At 48.4% G+C, this 19,134-nt stretch overlaps 3 protein-coding genes across 6 annotated transcripts in view; 2 read left to right on the forward strand and 1 right to left on the reverse strand.

Moving 5' to 3' along the window:
- tspan12 (tetraspanin 12) lies at positions 1-7,022 on the forward strand. Of its 3 annotated transcripts, XR_006369808.1 has the most exons (8): positions 102-515; positions 737-819; positions 984-1,119; positions 1,673-1,738; positions 4,070-4,177; positions 4,290-4,433; positions 4,510-5,693; positions 6,691-7,022. XR_006369808.1 is itself a non-coding variant. In XM_044108421.1 (7 exons), the coding sequence occupies exons 1-7, from the start codon at positions 450-452 to the stop codon at positions 4,861-4,863; spliced, it is 957 nt and encodes a 318-aa protein (XP_043964356.1). In that variant the 5' UTR covers positions 1-449; the 3' UTR covers positions 4,864-6,495. The 3 variants fall into 3 exon arrangements, 2 of the variants coding, with proteins under 2 accessions (XP_043964356.1, XP_043964357.1); XM_044108421.1 differs by lacking the exon at positions 6,691-7,022 and having other exon boundaries at positions 1-515; positions 4,510-6,495; XM_044108422.1 differs by lacking the exon at positions 6,691-7,022 and having other exon boundaries at positions 100-427; positions 4,510-6,620.
- Positions 6,749-19,134, reverse strand: part of LOC122826474 (potassium voltage-gated channel subfamily D member 2-like) — a 19,284-nt gene continuing 6,898 nt past the window's right edge. Inside the window, exons 2-6 of one of the 2 annotated variants that reach the window (XM_044108400.1) lie at positions 9,664-9,826; positions 8,004-8,099; positions 7,693-7,928; positions 7,024-7,098; positions 6,819-6,923 (exon numbers count right to left, since the gene is read on the reverse strand). In XM_044108400.1, coding sequence (XP_043964335.1) covers positions 7,044-7,098; positions 7,693-7,928; positions 8,004-8,099; positions 9,664-9,826 — 550 coding nt within the window. In that variant the 3' untranslated portion in view covers positions 6,819-6,923; positions 7,024-7,043. Of the gene's footprint in view, positions 6,924-7,023; positions 7,099-7,692; positions 7,929-8,003; positions 8,100-9,663; positions 9,827-19,134 lie in introns of both variants that reach the window. The other variant, XM_044108399.1, reaches the window with a different exon arrangement.
- ncaph2 (non-SMC condensin II complex, subunit H2) overlaps positions 14,820-19,134 on the forward strand; it is a 25,814-nt gene continuing 21,499 nt past the window's right edge. Inside the window, exon 1 of the mRNA XM_044108402.1 lies at positions 14,820-15,185. The gene's annotated coding sequence lies outside the window, so the exon portion shown is untranslated. The remainder of the gene's footprint in view (positions 15,186-19,134) is intronic.

The following is a 19,134-nucleotide window of genomic DNA, read 5'->3' on the forward strand; positions in this document are numbered from 1 at the left end:
CTGTTGACCCCATGGCTGGAGGCGGACACATTCCTCTGTCCTCCCCCAGGACCGGAGCGTGACGGAGGGACAGAGGGCGGGCCGGGCCGGGGAGGAGCGGCCGGGTCGGCTTTATTTAGGAGGACCGGCAGCAGGACGGGACGCTGCAGCTCGCGGGCTTAGCAGCCGGTTCTGGAACGACAGGAGGTTCTGGAATAGATCACTGGATGTTTGTGTGCTCTCAGCTGGAACTCCGGTTCTGTTGGACCCGATTAAATCAAAGGAAGGATGTTGGGTTGGGGAGGATCAGAACCGCCTTCTCCGCCTCGGAGCTGAGCAGAACCAGAACCCGCCTGTTGGGGGGGAGGGAATGTGGCCCTCCGGTTCCAGCAGCCAGCGCCTGGTCGGGGCCGCACAGTGACATGGGCCCCCGGGGTCCCGGGCCCAGGTGAGCGGCACAGGGCCGGGCCATGGCCCGGCAGGACGCGGTGAGGTGTCTGCGCTGCCTGCTGTACGCCCTCAACCTGCTGCTCTGGGTGAGCCGCCTCAGCATGATGCTGCCACCGCCAGGAGACAGGGGCCCCTGCTGAAACCCAGCAGAACCAGCAGCCGGTTCCGACTCAGATTAATGTTTAAGAGGAACCGAAACGGGCCGGGCTGCATCTGTCCCAGCGCGTCTCACATTCTGACGGATATTTATTTCAGATGCAAAACCTGATCCCTGTTTACCTCTCTCTCTCTCTCTGTGTGTGAGCAGCTGATGTCGGTGTGTGTGCTCGGCATCGCAGCATGGATCAGAGACACCCTGAGCTCCGTCCTGACCCTGACAGCCCACACCAGGTGAGTCCAGTCTTGTTCTAGAGGTTCTCCTTTCACTCGGAACCGTCTCTCTGGACCAAGCACTCTGCTGGTCTGATAAGGTTCTGTCTGACCCGACCCAGGGTCCGGACTCATGCTGACAGCACGGTAGTGGCAGCGTGGTGATGAGGTGTTTCCTGCTGCAGGTTGGAGGAAGCCGCCGTCCGCTCCTACTCTGCAGCCGTCCACCCCGTCTTCATCTCCGTCTGCTGCCTCCTCCTCATCCTCAGCATGCTAGGCTACTGCGGCGCGCTGCGCTGCCGCCTGCTGCTGCTCTGCTGGGTACATCTGGAGCTCCTAGGTCTAGAGCACCGGGAGAATATCTAGAACTACAACATCTAGCACATCCAGAACATTTGAACAAGGCAGGCTGGACCGGGTCATCAGAACCAGCAGCTAACACTCAGCTACCGGGTCAGAGCAGAACCTTACAGAACCAGTAGAGCCAGGCGAGGAACCAGAACCTGAAGAGACCAGTGGCATTCGCTCCAGAACCAGCAGACTAGAAGTTCCGAACACTTTAGTCAGAACCAGTGGGAACCGTTTGGACCTCCTCAGTATCCTGCAGACTGGTCGGTTCTGGTCAGTCATGGTGGTTCTGTTGATGCTCCTGGTTCTGAAGGTCCGCTTCTTGCTCTCTTCTCTGTGGTTCTGGTCGGGTTCCTCACTAAAGAACAGCTCCAGCTCCTGGTTCTGACGGGTCTACTCCAGTTTTATTGGCTTATTGATAACTCATTTGGTTCTGGTCCAGAACAGATGGACTGGGGTGGTGCTGAGACAGAAGGAGGTCCAGTTCTGAACCGTTTGGGTCTAACTGTGTTCTGCTGTGTTCCAGTACTTCTGCAGCCTGCTGGTGATCTTCTGTGTAGAGCTGGCCTCTGCAGTTTGGACCTACGACGAGGTGAGGAACCATCACGTTTTCAGAACCAGGGGTCAGCAGAACCCGACCAGAACCTCAGAACAATGACTCTAGTGAGGCTTAGCATCAGAACTTTCTGCTCTGCTTTAATTGTTCTGGATAAAACCTGTAAGGTGAAATTTTCCCACCCGAACGAGGCTTCCCCGAACCGAACCAAACCGGCGAGTAGAGCTGAGCAGCTGCCGGGCCAGAACCGGAGGCTCCAGCCCGACCCGGTTCTAAGAATAACCAGAAATGTGAGAAATGTCCAGCCGCTCCTCTCAGATCAGCTTCCAGTCCCTCCTCCCCTTCCTCTCCAAAAAAAGTGGTAGCCATGGAAAAATTCAAGATGGCCACCATAGTCGTCAAGGAAATTTTATTATTGCACAACATTTGACAGCATTTATCATAGATGAATACTTTTGGTATCAAATCATACATAATTAGACCCACATTATTTACTGATAAGTTTGATTTTTCAAGATGGCCGCCATAACGAAATTCATTTTTGTCACTAAAATTGACAATTAGATGAATGTTTGATGCCAACATATTTTGAACTTTTTATATTTTCTTGATATTGTTTCCGTTTTCTGGTAATTATTTTTTAAATGGCCGCCATGGTTGTTATTACTTGGCCAGTAATTATCGCCAGTGGGCACAGCTAACTGAAAAGTTAGACCCACTAACCAAAAAATCTTAGGTAGCCTACACCAGGGGTTTTCAAAGTATGAAAGGGTGAGCCCCCCTCCAAGGAGCACAATGCCTGCTGCGCCCCCACCCCCACCCCCCACCCTCGTGAACTGTTAAATGAACTCCACCTTCAGTCCCGCTCTGGCCAAAACCTGTGTTGGCATAATTACTTTGAAAAAGTAACTTTAATCGGACTACTGATTACTCCTTGAAAAAGTAACTTAGTTACTTTCCAAATCAAGTAGTCAGTAATCTAACTAAGTTACATTAAAAATAACTTTTTAGTATTTTCAGCAGCTGCTAACAACAACGCTGCCTCCTGTGAAAATCACATTGAGCTTTGTTAATACTTTCTTGTAAGCTATTTTATAATGGTAACATCAACAATGTGTCTCCACTGATAAGGTTGAACTGAAGAGGAGATTGTACAAAAAAACACTACAAAAAAAACAAAATAAAAAACCTGAGTAGTTTGTGTGGTTCACTGTTGTCTGGAAAACTCTAAGAAGGATTTTAAAGCCCCCCATCCCCCAGCCTCCAGGTTCTGTGTTACGGCCCTGCGTTTGGTGTCACAGCACAGATCTCCTCCTGCAGCTCACAGCTCAGATGGCTGCACAGATTTGTGACACTTATCTTAGTATTAATAATTAGAATTAACTTGCCATTATAATTATTGTCACCTCCGGACACGTTTATTCGTGGCTGTTTTCACGTTTATTACGCTGTTCATATTGGTCTCGATGTTTGCAGTTTTCTGGAGCGCAACGCGAAACTCGACGTCATTCAGAGGTAATACGTTAACTTGACATTAACAAAGACACAGCGGGACGGATCATCCGGGAAATGATGGACAGGGAGAGACTGAGTAAAACTACCTTAATGACGGACAAATTCTGGGATTTATTATGAGTCTCTACTTATTTCCAAGCCCAAATGAGCAACTTCACGTTCAAAAACGAGCCCAAAAAGGCGCAACCCGCCACTCATTAAATCTGCAAGCGACTTTAAAAAAATTTACATCAAAGCCGCTTGTAATAATCGGACTTGGCGACAGAAACTCAAAATAGTTCCAGTTTTTCCACCAACAAAATGCGCATCTCCCTACATTGTTTACATTTCTGTCGCATAGAGACGTCGGTCACTCGACAAGACGAGTAGAGGAAATACGATTAAATAACAAAAGAAGATAGTGACGCAAAAATGATTTTGATAAGTAACCCACAGTTCCAACTTTTTCCTACATTCACAGAGTTGATCGTGTGCGTAAAAGACGTTTCTCTCACATCAGTAGACAGCAAGCAGATAGTTTCTTTTCCGGATTATTTTTTCCCTCGCACCGCGCCTCCCCTAAAGTGCTCTGGCGCCAACTAGGGGAGGCGCGCCTCACACTTTGAAAACCGCCGGCCTACACTAACGCCAAACATAAAAATGTCAACAGAAGCTAAAGCTAAACCACACTAACACATACAAAATACCGGAAGCTAAACTGCTAAATGAGATAATGATTGAAATACTAACATCTGCTTGAGCAGGAGGCAGCAGGTTAGCCTGAGCTAGCGGTTCCTTCAGCTGATGATGGAAACATGCAGACAGAGCAGGACGGCCGAGGCCACGATTACTGTCAAATGTGTGTGTGCGCAGCCCTCAGTCCAGCGAGCCGACATGATAAGCCTGAAGTCCCGGATGCCAGACTACAGCCTGCAGCGCTACCAGTGGCTCACACACACCTGGGACAGCTTCCAGACACAGGTAACACACACACACACACACACACACACACACAGAGCTGCTATGGTTATGTGACCTGTGCACTTACAGGTGTGTGTGTGTGTGTGTGTGTGTGTGTGTGTGTTGTGAGCAGTTTCAGTGCTGTGGGGTGATCTATTTCACCGACTGGCTGGAGATGACAGAGATGGAGTTTCCGCCTGACTCCTGCTGCACCAATCAGTTCCCCGGCTGCGCTGGCCACGCCCATCAGCATGACCTCAGTGACCTGCACCAGGAAGTGAGCCTCGCCACCTCTGATTGGCTAGGACAGCTCCGGGCTCTCAGCCAATCACAACCTCCTGTTTGTATTTCAGGGCTGTGGTCCGAAGGTCTACCGCTTCATCCAGGGAACCAAGCCGCTGCAGGTTCTGCGTTTCTTGGGGGTTTCTATCGGCGTGGCGCAGATCCTGGCCATGGCGCTCACCCTAACGCTGCTCTGGGCGCTGTACTACGGCCGCCACCATCAGCAGCCAGACGCATACGGAACCGCAGGGCCGTCAGGAGAGTCCGGTTCTGTCGTAGCCACCAATGGAACCAGCGTCGGCGACTGGGTCGGACCCGGAGACCAGAGAGCTGCTGAGGCCGGGATGGAGGACCTGGAGGCGCCCGGCGCCGCATGGAAAGGGTTATACTTACTCCACCGTACAGAACCACTGAATCTGGAGTAATGAGAGCCAGGAACCAGGATGTAGCCAGAGCTGGAGGCAGCTTGGTGCTCCTGGAGACGGTCTACTGCCAATAGGCCAATTGGCTCCATTAGACCAGGGGAGCTTCATTGGTCTACTGGTTTACCAGTCCAGAAAACCACCGAGAAGTCAGACCTGACGAGGCTCTGTCAGGATGTCTGTTGTTGCTGCTGTCACCGATCTGTCAGGGTAAACGGACCAGAACCCGACCCAGAAACTTCTTGGCGCTGCTCAGACTGGATGGTACCGGATGGAAAAGTCCCCATCAGCTGAGGATGAGTGTCCAGAGGACCAGCAGCAACCTTTGAACCCGTCATCTATGAAGGTCATTTCAGGAACTGAACTGTTGCTTCACTCCCTAATGGACACCTGGACCTGTTGGGGTTGCCTGTAGCGGAGCTGCTGCAGTCGGTCTTAAAGGGTCGGCCGGTCCAGTAAAACCTGCTGGACTGTTGGACAATGGTTGGGTCAGAACGATGGAGGCCAGGAGAAGTGATAATAATGGTCTTTATTGAACAGATAAATAATCACTCCTGTTTGCTCCATACATGCATGGCTTTAGAGAAATATCCTGTGGAACTGAAAGCCTCATATTATCACAGAATGGAAGAACATCACCAGAAACTATGAGCAGATCTTTTACAACCAGAGAGTTGGACTGAATCCATCCAGCCAAACCAGAACCACAGGAGCAGAATGAAGACTGGATCGTCATCATCACTTCCTGCTCCGAAACCAGGAAGTGATGCGGGGAGGTTCCATCCTCAGCCTGGTCATCATCAGGAGGAGGCGTCCAGTTAAGAGTCGCTCAGGTTTTAAAGACCTTTATGAATCTCATAAAAACATTAATAACAACAGAATGACTCGCATGAACAGAAATATTCCAGCCTGTTGCCTCACTGGAACGCAGCATCCAGGCAGGAAGTGATGAAGAAGAACTAGCAGCTAACAGCCGCTGTGTTCTAAGCTAGAAGCTGCTGTGCTCTAAATTAGCGGCTAACAGGCCGTTTCCACTAATTTTTTAAAAATGATTTCATTCAGTTGTATTCTAATAAACAGCAAAGACAAAAATCCTCTCGGCCCTTTTCCTCCCAGACGCGCCGTGATAGAGCAAAGAGGACGCTGTAAATCTGAGCTAGCTCAGGAGACTCAACATGACTGTTTACATTAACATGCAGAGGCAGAAAGATTCAAAAATAATAAAGATATCACAGCAAATCGATTTCTCTGCTAAGCACCACAAACAGCCCATCATGTCGTCTCACATAGCAACCAAATTTACCAGCAGATAAAACTTGGGTCGCAGCAGCAGACGGCTGCAAGGTCAGCTCATTCACAATCATCTGTAGGAAACCCGGCTCTAGTTCTCCGGTATCCACCCGTTATGCTGCCTCCTGGTGGTGAGCTGGTTGAAGTTTCAGCAATTTCTGTTTTCGGTCTTTAAAAGCTGTTCACTACTTGCTCTTTGTTCTTTGGTTAAGAACACAAACCACTGGAAGAAGTAGTTCCCAGGGCAGAGGGCTAGAGATGTTTTCAGTGGTGAACAAGAAGGAAATGTTTGGTTATTTGGGGGATTCTTAGATTAATGTTGGGTCATGACCCTAAGTGGGATATCCCAGTAAAATCACTGGAAACCCTGAGTGGCTCAGTAATATGGCCTCCAACCCAGTAGAACCAGCAGGTCTGCAGGCTCCTGTTGGTTTGTTCCTAACTGATTGGCTCCAGTGTTTGTGCTGAAGATTCCCTAGACTCCTGCGGATGAGGCCGGACCTGGAACGCAACGTAATTACAGCAGTCTTTTTGTTTCAGTGGAAGACGTTCCGCTCTGAGACGTCCTCCCGCCATCAGCCCGTCGGCCAGTTGGATTCTAGAGAGCAGAAACCCGGACGATGTTGGCCTGGCGGTGGTCGGGAGAACCAGATGTCCGGTTTCCATCTGGAGTGGTGTTAGGTGTGGGAATACTGACGACAGACGGGAAAAGGTACGGCGGCTCACAGTTTAGAGGGAGCGTCTCTCCAAACCTGGCGTTCAGACTGGCTCGACTGGGACAGGAAGACAAACAAGAGAAGATTCTGGAGTTAACATCTGGAGTCAATATTTGGTCATTTGGATTTTGCTACACAATAAATGATTTGTGAGTACTGTGGTTCTCCTGTGAAGTTTCAGTCAGTCAGTATTACACCCCTGCCTCTCAGTTGTCCATTAGGGTGACGGGTCCTACAGGTAAAACAGTTCAGGTGTCCATTAGGTCTGATTGTTCAGGTTGCAGATCTTCCATCAGTCGTCACCTCGGCTGAAACTGGAAAAGCAGGAGCTGATTCCCAGTCCTCCCACAGACGTACATACTCTAGATTCCTGACGTCTGACTGCATGGGAACGCTCCGTCACATGACCACGGCACTTGACCAGCTGCTGCCATGTGATTGCTCAGTACTGCTGCAGGGAACAGACCAGAACTGCCTCTCTGTGGCTCAGCAGCTGAAAAGTTGATCTCTGAATCAATCTATGATGTGGGACCTTCACAGCTGCTGAAATCTCCACAGATATGGTGGATCTGAAAGCTCCTCAATATCTCAGAGATTCTGATTCTTTCAGAGCAGCAGACTCAAACTCCAGTCCACAAGGATCAGTGCCCTGCAACTTTTTGATGATCTAAACCCAAATAAAAACCCCAGAACTCGCTACTTCTCATCCATCGTCCAGACAAAACCTTTCATTATCTTCTGAAGGTTCCTGAAGCTCAGGAGCCCGAATATCAGGAACCTCCATGAGGATAAGGAACCATGACCACCTTGATGGATCTGCACCAACCTGTTGGTGATTGGCCGCTCCCTGATCTGGATGGTGCTCAGCTCCTGGATGCTGCCCTGCAGACCCAGAGACATGTTGGAGTTGGGGATGTTGAAGGTCTTCCTTATCTTGTGACCACAACAGAAGAAGCCATGAGGTGAGGATGAGGAGATGGAAGAAGATGAAGACAGCTGCTTTACTGGACTTAGGTCCCGGCAGCTCAACTCAAACACCTTCTCGTCCACAAACTCGTGGTTCTGAGGAGCAAAGGGGAGATGAGAAGATCATAGGCTGACTTCAGGGGCAGGTTCTCTCTGACCTCAGGTTCTCACCGTGGTTTTCTCCAGGCAGTTGAGCAGGTGGTGATGTTGCAGCTCAAAGTTGGGGTTAATCTTACACACCAGTGCCTGGCCTGCTTCTTTGGATGCCTGTAGGACACAAAGATAACCATTATCTGAGCCACCATGCTGTGGTGGACACAACTGAACTGGACCAGCATCAGCACATTCAGAGGATCCCAGCTGACCTCCAGCAGGAGGTTCAGGCTGAATGTGACCCAGAGGGACGGAGTCAGGACATCCGACCTGGAGCTGCTGCTCAAAGCTTCGTCTCAGAGAAGGTTCAGAAAACTGATCATGAGGATCTTACAGGTGGAGGGAAACACCTGATGTTTGCAGAAGAACCTCCATTGACCAATAGCCAGAGCTGCTGCTTCTGCTGCAGAGCCTCACCTGGAGGACTGTGGCTGGGACAGAAATCTGCTACAACACCTCACCAGCTGATTGGCTCCTTGGCCTGTCCTCTGGGTCACAACAATCCCGCATGCTGATTGGTTCATTCCTCCACATGCTGACAGATTAAACCAGTGGTCTCAAACTCCAGGCCATCAAGGTTTGGTCTCCTGCAGCCTCTCTCTGCCTCTCTGGACTGCTCCAGAGTTTTAAGTCAAGTTAGAGAAGGGACACATCTAGAAGCTTCAGGACTTCGGCAGGAGTCCAGTTTGAGACCACTGAGGTAGAGAAGTACAGAAGCAGCAGCCATTCATGCTAATCTCAGCAGCTGCTTGGTTTCAGACGGCTTACAGAGCAGTAGGAGGTTTCTGATGACCGGACCAGAGGTGTGAAACGGTCACCAGAGTCTTCCTGGGACTGAAGTTTCATCTCTTCAGACTGAAGAGATCTAACCAAAACAAACCCAGAGAAGCAACTTGAATACTAAGTTGGATGTTCCTCAAGTATAAACAAGGGGTCAAAAGGTCAAGAGGGCGTCCATGATGGGATGAATGAGCAGCAGTGACCTGCAGATGGACCTGAACAGCTTAGTCCTGCTGCCGTACCGCCGTCAGGCCGCGCCGCCGTCAGGCCGCGCCAGGTGGTGCTGAAGGAGCCACACAAACTGAAGATTTAAACAAGCACACACACACACACACACACACACACACACACAGCAGAGGTCGGGTCCCTGAACGGCTGCAGATTTGGTTCTTCTCATCTGGATGGTGAAGCAGTTTGTTCTGATGTTGCGTTCCAGTTGCACTCAAAAGTGGGAAATTCGAGCTTCCCAGTGGGAAAGTCAACTGGGACACTCTCCAAAGTTACACTACCTACAGGGAAATCTGGGGTTGTACAACCCCAGATTTTTTTTATTTTAATTTTTATATTTATTTATTTCACTTTTTTTTCTCCGAAGAGTTTTTGCGCCGCTAGTGGCTTGTATTTTTGGGACAGTAGGCAGACAGGAAAGAGGACAAGGAGAGGGGGGAGGACAAGCGGCAAAGGTCGTCAGGACCGGGAGTGGAACCCGCAACGTCCGCATCGAGGACTGAGGCCTCCAAGCGTGGGGCATGCTAACCCCCTGCGCCACCACAGCACGCCCCACACCAACCCCAGATACGACTAGCAAGGCAGACTTCCTGCTCCAACATGGCCGCTCCTCACATCATCAGTCGTCTCAGGATGAGGAAGACTCTGCAGGTGTGAGGAAGGCCCGTACCTTCTGCGCTCGCCTCTTCTCGGCTCTCTGGCTCTGATGGTAGATGCGGCTGAAGTTGGACACGATGACGGGGACTGGCAGGGCGATGACCAGCACGCCGCTCAGAGAGCAGATGGAGCCAAAGAGCTTCCCCACGATGGTCTTTGGGACCATGTCGCCGTATCTGAGGGGACAGAAGGTCAAGGGTCAGACCTGGTTCTGCTTTAGGGGATGACTAAAAGCTTCAGCACCAAAACATCCAGTAACTCCGATCTGTTGAACTGGGACTCTTTCCTCTGATCCAGTGACCTGAGACATTTAAAGGTCCAACACGACGGATCTACTGCCCTCTGGTGGTCAACTCAGAGAATAACCTGGAAAATGGCAGATATGAGGCAACATTCATTCAGATGGAAAACGCCTCCAGGAATCTACAGAAATATCACAGAAACACCAGAACCAAGAAAATTGGGCCGGATCTAAGCGGACCAGAACCCTCAGTTGGTCAAAGGTCAGCAGGTTAAAGGTCATCACTAATGGTTCTGCTTTAACCTGTTTTACTGAAAGTTTATCTATAATCTCATTTATAATCTGAGATGATTAAAGGCAGAGAAACAAAATAATTATAAAACTAGCAGAAACTAAAATGAATAAGAAACAAAACATAATTTGAGCTGCAGAGATTTATCAGAAAAAACAACCAATTTATTGATTTTACTTCTATTTCAGCCTGGGTTTACTACACGACCCGGTTCCGGTCCACAGAACTGCCAGTTTAATGAAGCAGTCTAGAAACCTAATCTACATACAGAGCTCAGCATCTATCTGCTCTACATCTATCAGATAGATTCTAGTTCAGTTCTACAGGAAACTGACCCACAGAAACAGAACCAGTTCCTGAGATGGAAATATGGCAGTGTGTGTGTGTCGGTGTGTGTGTGTGTGTGTGTCAGTGTATGTATTGGGGTGAGTGTGTGTGTGTGAGTGTGTGTAAACATTAATAGCAGCAGGTGTTGAGCGTTGCAGAAAGCCTCACTGCTCCTCCATCATTCATGTCTCTGTGAACAAACAGCTACAGCAGGAGGAGCTGACAGGACACACACACACACACACACACACACACACACACACACACACACACAGACACACACACACAGACACACACACACACGCACACACACACACTCACACAGACACACACACACACTCACTGACACACACACACATGGACACACACACACATGGACACACCCCCTGTCTCCCTGCTGTTCATAATAGATGAGTGTTTTCTGTTTTGACTGTTTTCCGTTTCCTGTCAGTCTGACTCAAAGAGCTTCAAGCTTTTACTGAGAAGCTTCCTGCTGGTTCTGGTCCAGACCTGCTGGTTCCGCTCCGGGTCAGAACTTTGCGTCCGAGGAAGGTAAATGTGCGTTAAGCTGATGGGCCGGATTAAGATGTTTACTACTCATCATCCGACCATCGGATTAACGGACCGGACCGGACTAGAACATCTCCTCTGCTGGCACCAAGCCTCAGCTGGCAGATGGGCCACCTTACAACAACAGAACCAGAACCAGAACCAGCTCTGAAACACGAGCCTCCAACATAAACCAGTTCAGATCCCAAATAAACCAAACTGGAAACCAGCTGGTGTCAACTTCAGACACAAAAGGTCCAGACCCATTAGACTGAGGTCAGAAGTGCCGACCCGGCTCTGGTCCAGTGTCCCTTAGACCGAGTCACCATGTATCTAAACTCCATGTCTGTTTAAACTCCGAGCAGCTGATGGTATTCTTGGAATAGTCTGAATGAAAACAGGAACTGAAGCTGGTTTACTGACTGACCTGTCTATGAACATTTTCTATGATCTCATCCCTTTTAATTGGCCTTAGTCACTTTGTCATTCTGTCACCGAGACAGGAAGCTTTCTACCACCACCTGGCTCTCATTTTTAAAACATCTCCTTCTGAAATTCATTAAATTAATAGAAACGTCAGAGAAAAATATCTTCAAATCATTTCTTTGAGTTGCATCCAGAAAACAGTGATCACACTGAGAGGGTTTAGTGCAGATCCTCAGAGAAAATAACCCCTACTGCCGCGTTCCTGTTAGGACTGGGCAGATATCAAGACAAACGACGAGAAGGGAGAGCATCTGAAGTTTATGGAGAGAAAAGGAAAAAGCAGACGACTTGTCTAAATAACAAAAACGACTCGAAGAAACGCTCAGTGGCTCCAGGCGCTGCAGCACCCAGCAGACCGTCGCTGCTCCACACAACGCCGGCTTTATTCTGTCGCCACTAATTCAACTTTTTTTATTATTATATTATAATATGGAAAATTTACTGTGAATTAGTATTGCAGAAAAACGGCAGGAAAGAAGGTTTTCCAAGACCAGCATAAATACCCTGCATGCTGCCAACTGAAAATGTTTCTATTTAGTTGGTTTCTTCATGTTGAGCTGGAAAAACTGAGTTCAAATCCAAAGCACCGAGAAACGATTTAGGAGTTTTGGTCATTTTGGAAATTTGCCAGAACACAGCAGGATCGTGTACAGATGTGGAACTCTGGCCATCGCTCGCTCCACAACCGTCTGCAGCCGAGCGACGGCCCGGGTCTCGCCTGACTGGCCGAACTGGTCAGGATGCCTGCATGGTGGAACGGAGAGTTTGGCTCCAACGTGAAGCCTCTCTGTGCCACGACTCGGTGGCCGGCTCCAGTCCGCTGACCGTGGTGACGTCTCCGTGAGAGACGCAGCGCTGAGATGAAGGCCAGCGGCTCCCAGCAGGCCCGTCAGAGCGCAGCGCCACCTGGAGCCGCAGAGCCGTTCAGACAGCACGGCCTCCAGGGAAACGTGTGTGCGGCCCAAGATGATGCGGACATTTGGAGACAACTTCAGGAACCTCTGAGGCAGACGGGCTTTCACCTCCTCACGACTGAGCCACATGTTGATGGGAGAGAATACAAGATAGAGGTGGTTGGCTCAGGTGACAGTAGCAACGCTGACCTGAAACATGTCACCAATAAGTTGTTCCGTCATGGCCACTGCCACCAGAAAGAGTAGATGAGGAACTCGTCCATCAGAGGCCGGCTGCAGCACTCGCATCCTGTCCTAGTTTCTGCGCTCTGCTTCACTACGCAAGGCAGGATGCAGAGGGTGCAATGGACTGCCAGAACATCCGGAAAATATGCTCAGATAGAAATTTGGTGTAGAAGCTAAACTGGTCATCAGAGGCACAGAAACGGCTAAAAAGTGTGGCAGACAAATCCACTTTCTGGAGTCTGGCCTCCAACTGCCCCATGTGATCCAGAGAACCCCACAAAGTCAAATCAGAAAATATGACCAGCAAGACGTTCTCCTTGACCAGACAGAGTCACGGTAGCCATATTGACTTGATCTCTCCACACGTTGCAGCATGACGTCACGCGGAAGCTAATCTACCACAGCATATTAATAATCCCAAATTTAACCTCAAGCCCATAAACAGGAACATGTAAATGTAAATTTTCTTCTGTGTGTATGAAATGTTTGCGTGTTTTTGATGTTGAACCCTATTGGGGGGGGGCAATACGAGATATTACGGAAAATACTAATACAGGCAGGAGAGGGAGGTAAAATACGGAAGTTTCCTGGAAAGAAACGGGAGACTTGACAGGTTATAACTAAACACTTGTGTTGTATAATGTCTATGATCAGACTTCACAATTGTAGTATTAGTTTGTCTCAAATGATCGAACATGACAAATGTATACGGCTCCATGTTAGTTTGATATTTACCCACAGGAGGATGTGTTGCACTCACAAAACAGACAGGAGTCCTTCTTTAGGAATTGTTCTCCTCAGAAGCTGTCAGAAAACCGTTACTCTTCTTTTTAGAGCTACAACTGACCAAATGACCCAACCAGTCAGTGGCGCAGCACGCAGCTCAGATTCTGTAACGCTTCTGCAGCTGAACAGAAACAACTGGCCAAATAAAATCTATTAAATACACAAATAGAGTGTTTTATCCATATATTCAAAATAATAATTTAAATAAAAATACTTCTAGGATGTGGTCCACCACCGCAGCAACTTTAGCCTGGCTAGCTTTAGCCTGGCTAGCTTTAGCCTGGCTAGCTTTAGCCAGGCTAGCTTTAGCCAGGCTAGCTTTAGCCAGGCTAGCTTTAGCCAGGCTAGCTTTCTGCCATCAGACGCGCTGCTGTTTCTCCAGAACAGACTCCCTCTAATCTGGGGAGCTGAAACTATTTCAGGTGAACAGAGAGGGAACAGATCCACGTTTCAGGCGCCTGGTGGTGGATCCGCTGACAAAATCCTCCTGAGAGAAATGGCGGCTGCCTACTAAAGTGCTGCCCGGCTTCATGCGGGAGTTCGGACCCTCGTCTCTTCTGATGGCCTCCTTTGCTCCGGGTCCGACGGGACCGCATGGTAGGACAGATACGGTTGTTTTCTTGCCTCACGTGAACAAGTAGGAACTGAAGAAAAACAACCGCGTCGAGACTGAGCCATTTTCCTTAACGTTGAAACGCCAACGCTATGGCCACCGGAAGTCGTCGCTTACAACATCCGTTTTAAAACGCAGAAGAGTGAATAACATTTGGAGATGTTGGCATTATTAATTTTCGGCAGTGTGCCACAGCAAATTGGAAAATTACGCAGAGAAACTGTTGAGGAATAGATCAAAACCAAACATCATTTTTCTCGCAACAACAGGACCACTAATGTTTTGGCAAACATTTCAGGCACCAGTCTGTAACAGGTTTGATGTTTATTTTATTACTAATTCATGATCACTCAGGTTTTGCCCTCCAGTAGTGATGGGACATCTGAAGCCCCACTTCCATGTTTGTGTTTCTTTCTTTTTTTTCTTTTTTTTTTTTTTTTTTTTGCTGAATACCACGTGACTGACAACAAATGGTGCCTCGAATTCAAGCCCGGACTTTAGCATGGCCTAACCGGGGCCCCAGCCCAGGGCCCGGCGCGATGGGGGCCCGAACGATGCGTTGTATTTTTGTGCAAGAATAAGGTTAGAATGCTTTAATTTGATCCCTGGCTAAGAGGATTTTGGGGGTGTTGTTGATAAACTGGTTTGTTCTTGCAAACGTCCATCATGAATGCTTGATTTTTATTGGTCCAAGTTTCTTACGCTTTGGGGCGGAGCTTCAGGGAGGGATTTCTCATGATGGCGGACAACAGAAAGTCTGACAGCGGAGCGCAGGAACCAAAGAAAAAGAAGAGCCAGAGAGATGATGAAGAAGATATCCGAGCCAGCAGGATTTTTTAAACCTCATATTGGACATATTCTCCGCTTCTCAAACGTTAGCCTTGCTAACAGCGGCTCTACGGTCCACCAGAACCTGGATCTGGGTCTCAGCTGGTGCCTGCGGCGTCAGAGGCGGCGGAGCCTTCGGGTCCGGGTGTTCCGACTGAGCAACAAACAGGAAGTTGTCAAAATATGGATGTTAATTTTAAAGCATCGAAATAGGTTTACAAAAAATCAGAAAGTTCTCCTCTCCAGATCGCGCTCTGAAAGCCAGGTCCAAGCGGTGAGTACATCCAAACACCGACTGAGTTCTCCTCCGTCCACCCGGTTGTATTTTGCTTTACATGTTGTATTTTTAAAGATGCTAAAAGTCAGTGTTGCTGTGACACGGGTTTCTGTGACTGGAAACAGGCAAGTAATCTATTTAAAGAGCAGGAAAACAGCCAAAGTCACAGAAAAGCGATAAATTGCTCTACTTGCGCGCGCTCAACGCGAAGTTAAAAAAAGCGGAACTAGCTTTAGCCTCCAGCTAGCAGCGGCCGGAGGAAATGTCGTACTGCTACAGGCGGAGGGCCACGAGTGACCAGCCCTGACACGAGGATAAAATCCAGGTTTGGCTGTCAGATGGGAAATATGAGCTTGGTAAGGAAATAAACCTTATAATGAGAAAGTTTCAGGTAATTACAAATTGAAAGAGGGAGGGAGACAGATGAAAAAAAATAGAAATGAAGAAGGATAAATAAATACAATATTTATATGATAAATAGACTGTTTTTCTTCCTTAGGAATGTTCTGTCGAATATGTAGACAGTCAAGATGTCTAAGTACTTCTTTAATAACTTGTTTGTAGTAATGGTCTTCACATTGATTAGTTATCAAACATTCTACAGAAAAATTGCTATAAAAAAAAAGCAGTTTTGCACCAATAGCAATTTTTTTGGCCAATCACTAATTTCTAAAAAACCTGATTTGCTGATTTTTTTTGTGTCTGTGTGTGAAAATACAGCAAAAAAGTCACTAAGTAGGCGACCATAGTGTGACTGTTGTAAACCGTGCAAATGGAGAGTTGACCTGGGGGGCAGAGCAAAGGAGTTCTCCTTTGCTCTGCCCCCCAGGTCCTTTGCTCTGACCTGGGGCAACATTTGCAACATTATCTACATTGTAGGTAGATAATGTTGGTGTGTGTATATATATAAGTGTGTGTGCATGTTATGCGCAACTGTATAACCATGATTAAGTAGGGACCCATTGGCCCACACCCAGGGGCCCACACCCAGGGGCCCACACCCAGGGGCCCACACCCAGGGGCCCACACCCAGGGGCCACACCCAGGGCTTGAGTCCGGCCCTGTCCTCCTGCATGATGAGCCAATCAGAGCACAGCAGGTAAAGCTCTTCCAGGTGAGATGCAGTGTTACACCTTGTTCTGTGGCCATAGGGGGCGCTGTTGCACACTATGCTAAAAACATTAGCTTTGAACATGTGACTAATCTCTCAGTACAACAAGGAGTCTGTCGCAGTTTGTCTGAGTTTTTCGGCGGTTCTGGGAGTTAACTGTCCAATGAGCGTCTGCTGGACCCGGTTTGGGATCGTTTTAATGCAGCTGCAGAGATAGCAGCTCATTTTCCCACCAATCCCACCAAGCTGCTTCAAAGTGCTGAGTCAGGTAGATTGCAGCGGACCGGTTTTAAGCTTTTAGGGGCAATCGGACCCAAAGGGTGAGAAAACAGGAGAGAGAGAGAGAGAGAATCTCCCAGAATCCATCAGAATGGATCATCAGGAGAAACGGACAAAAAACCCAGAAAACACCAAGAAAACTGAAAACACTTCATGGGAACATTAATAATATTATCAGATTCCAGCAGGAACTTCATCCACCACTCTGCGGTTCTGTTCAGATGGAACCAGAACCTGCTGAGGACCGGACTGCAGCGTCTCCAGAACCAGAACCGTGTTGTCTTCTCCGTGTTTTACTCTTTATTGCGTTTGCTTTCTAATTCCGGCAGAGGAAGGGGGGCTAATTACATTGCAGGGTAATCGCCGAGCCCGAGGGATGCTGGCATCGCCGTGGAAACGCCTCATCCTCATCCTCCCATGAGGAAGATTTCCTCCCAGTTACTACCTCCAGATGGAGCAGCGCCAGAACTGGAACCAGGAGGACCAGAACCATTAAACCGTTTCATCCACCGAATTCAGCATGATGAAACTGGATACAGAACTACACCGTCAGATTATAGAACTACACCGTCAGATTATAGAACTACACCGTCAGATTATAGAACTACACCGTCAGATTATAGAACTACACCGTCAGATTATAGAACTACACCGTCAGATTATAGAACCACGCCCCCTACGGTCGCAGTACACAGGATGTGGTGGTCAGAACTGGTTCACCACCAGCAAGACTGGAACCACTTCACACAACCTTCTCAGAACAAAAACCAGAACCGGATCACAATTTGGATCACTGAGGGATTTGAGTCTATTGCCAAAGAAACCTGCAGCTGGGTAAAACGGTCACAGAAATCGGGTCGGTCAGAACCACCCTCCATCACAGCTCCTCATCCCGACCCACCCGACATTCCGGGTAACCCTAACACCTAACCCTTCCTACAGAACCAAGGGCTTTGGATCCGTTTGGAATGGCGGTTTCTGATTTTGACAACCACCCAGAGCGCCAGCAGGCGGGGAGATACTGCAGCTCCTCACGATTTCAGGAGTTACTTTCTGCTGTTGATACTGGTTTCTGACTGATTACTGACTGGTACCAGACTAGTTCCAGACTAGTTTCTGACCGTCACCACAGTTTCTGTCTCTCTAACAGCGGCAGCTTCTGTTGAAGCCCCCCCCTCCTCTCTGTCTGTGTGTCTCGGGTTATTTTGGGCCGGGTCGGTACCCGTCTTTGTGAAGAGGAATAACGAGGCGGCTGCCAGCAGGAATGCGGCCCGTCAGGATTTGTGACGGCTGCCGGCCTGCATCCAGCTGACAGGCGGGAGAAGGGAGCCGCCGAGGCACAGAGGAAGACTTTCAGCTCGGAGGGGAGACAAATGGCCGCTGTGACAGCGAGATGTAATTTCCCCGAACAGTCAAAGTGTCCTCCCACAGCGCTGCTGCTGATGGACGTTTTAAAGCTGCTGCGTGCAACTGTTTCACCGCCAAAACTTCTCTCTGCTGCATCACTACATTACCCAGCAGCCTCGGGGCACAGGCACTTCACCAGCTGTCAGGGTGTCTTCAGATCCAGATCCGGTTCCGATCATGGTGGGCATGATCTGAGAACAGCTGGGGACCGGATGGAGGGCTGCTTCTGTAAAAACTCTAAAAAGACGGTTCTGGAGCCCAAAGATCCCCCGTGGTCCATCAGAACCAGAACTGCTGCTGGTTCTGGGAGGAATCAGATTGCATCAGTTTAATGAACCAGTCTGGAAACTGGGGAAATATTAGGACCGGGACTTTCACGCTTTCATTTTTATTAATTACAAAAATGTCAATGCAATCAGTTGCGTTTTTACCTCTTTTTTTTTTTTTTTTTTACATATAAAATTCCTGAACCGGAACCTCTGTATTTTGTTTCTGGCACACCGCAAATCTGACGTGCAAACCCCATCTGCTACCAGCGGTTTTAACTTCTGCTTCTAAATGATCTGATTGGACACTGGAAAAGACTTGAGTTCAAGTTGCGCAAAAAGCAGTTAGCTTATAATAGAAGCTATGCTAGCCTAAAATAGCATCTCAATGCTAACATGTAGCAGCTAATGCTAGTGTCAGGGTCCACAATACAGCATGAATGATCAAAAGAAAACTCTGGAAAGATGAACTTTGCTTCAGTCTGATGGTTAAAGAACTTGATTAACTTATATCTGATTATCATCTATAAATATCTGATTATCTGTAAGGACACTCGGTGGGGACCCGGAAATTCAACCACACACAGGAGTTTGGAAAGAAAAAACAAGTTTAATAAAATATTCAGATACTGATCGCTGCTCAGGGAATGGTCATCAAACACAGCACTGAGAAGAGAAGGGAGAAGACTGGTGATGCACTGATAAAGGAGGGGTAACTTAGAAATGTTCAGCTTAACTGACCTGTAATGCAGTGAACGGGTGGAGCTGAAAACAAAAGTAGAATTGGCTGCTGTGGATCCAATGATACTCTCCACAAGGAGATCCAGAAGGCATCACCCAGGGACTGAGACGAAGATCAGGCAAAGGTCATACACGGGTACGC

Source organism: Gambusia affinis, linkage group LG23, assembly GCF_019740435.1.
Source record: "Gambusia affinis linkage group LG23, SWU_Gaff_1.0, whole genome shotgun sequence".
Classification (NCBI taxonomy): domain Eukaryota; kingdom Metazoa; phylum Chordata; class Actinopteri; order Cyprinodontiformes; family Poeciliidae; genus Gambusia; species Gambusia affinis.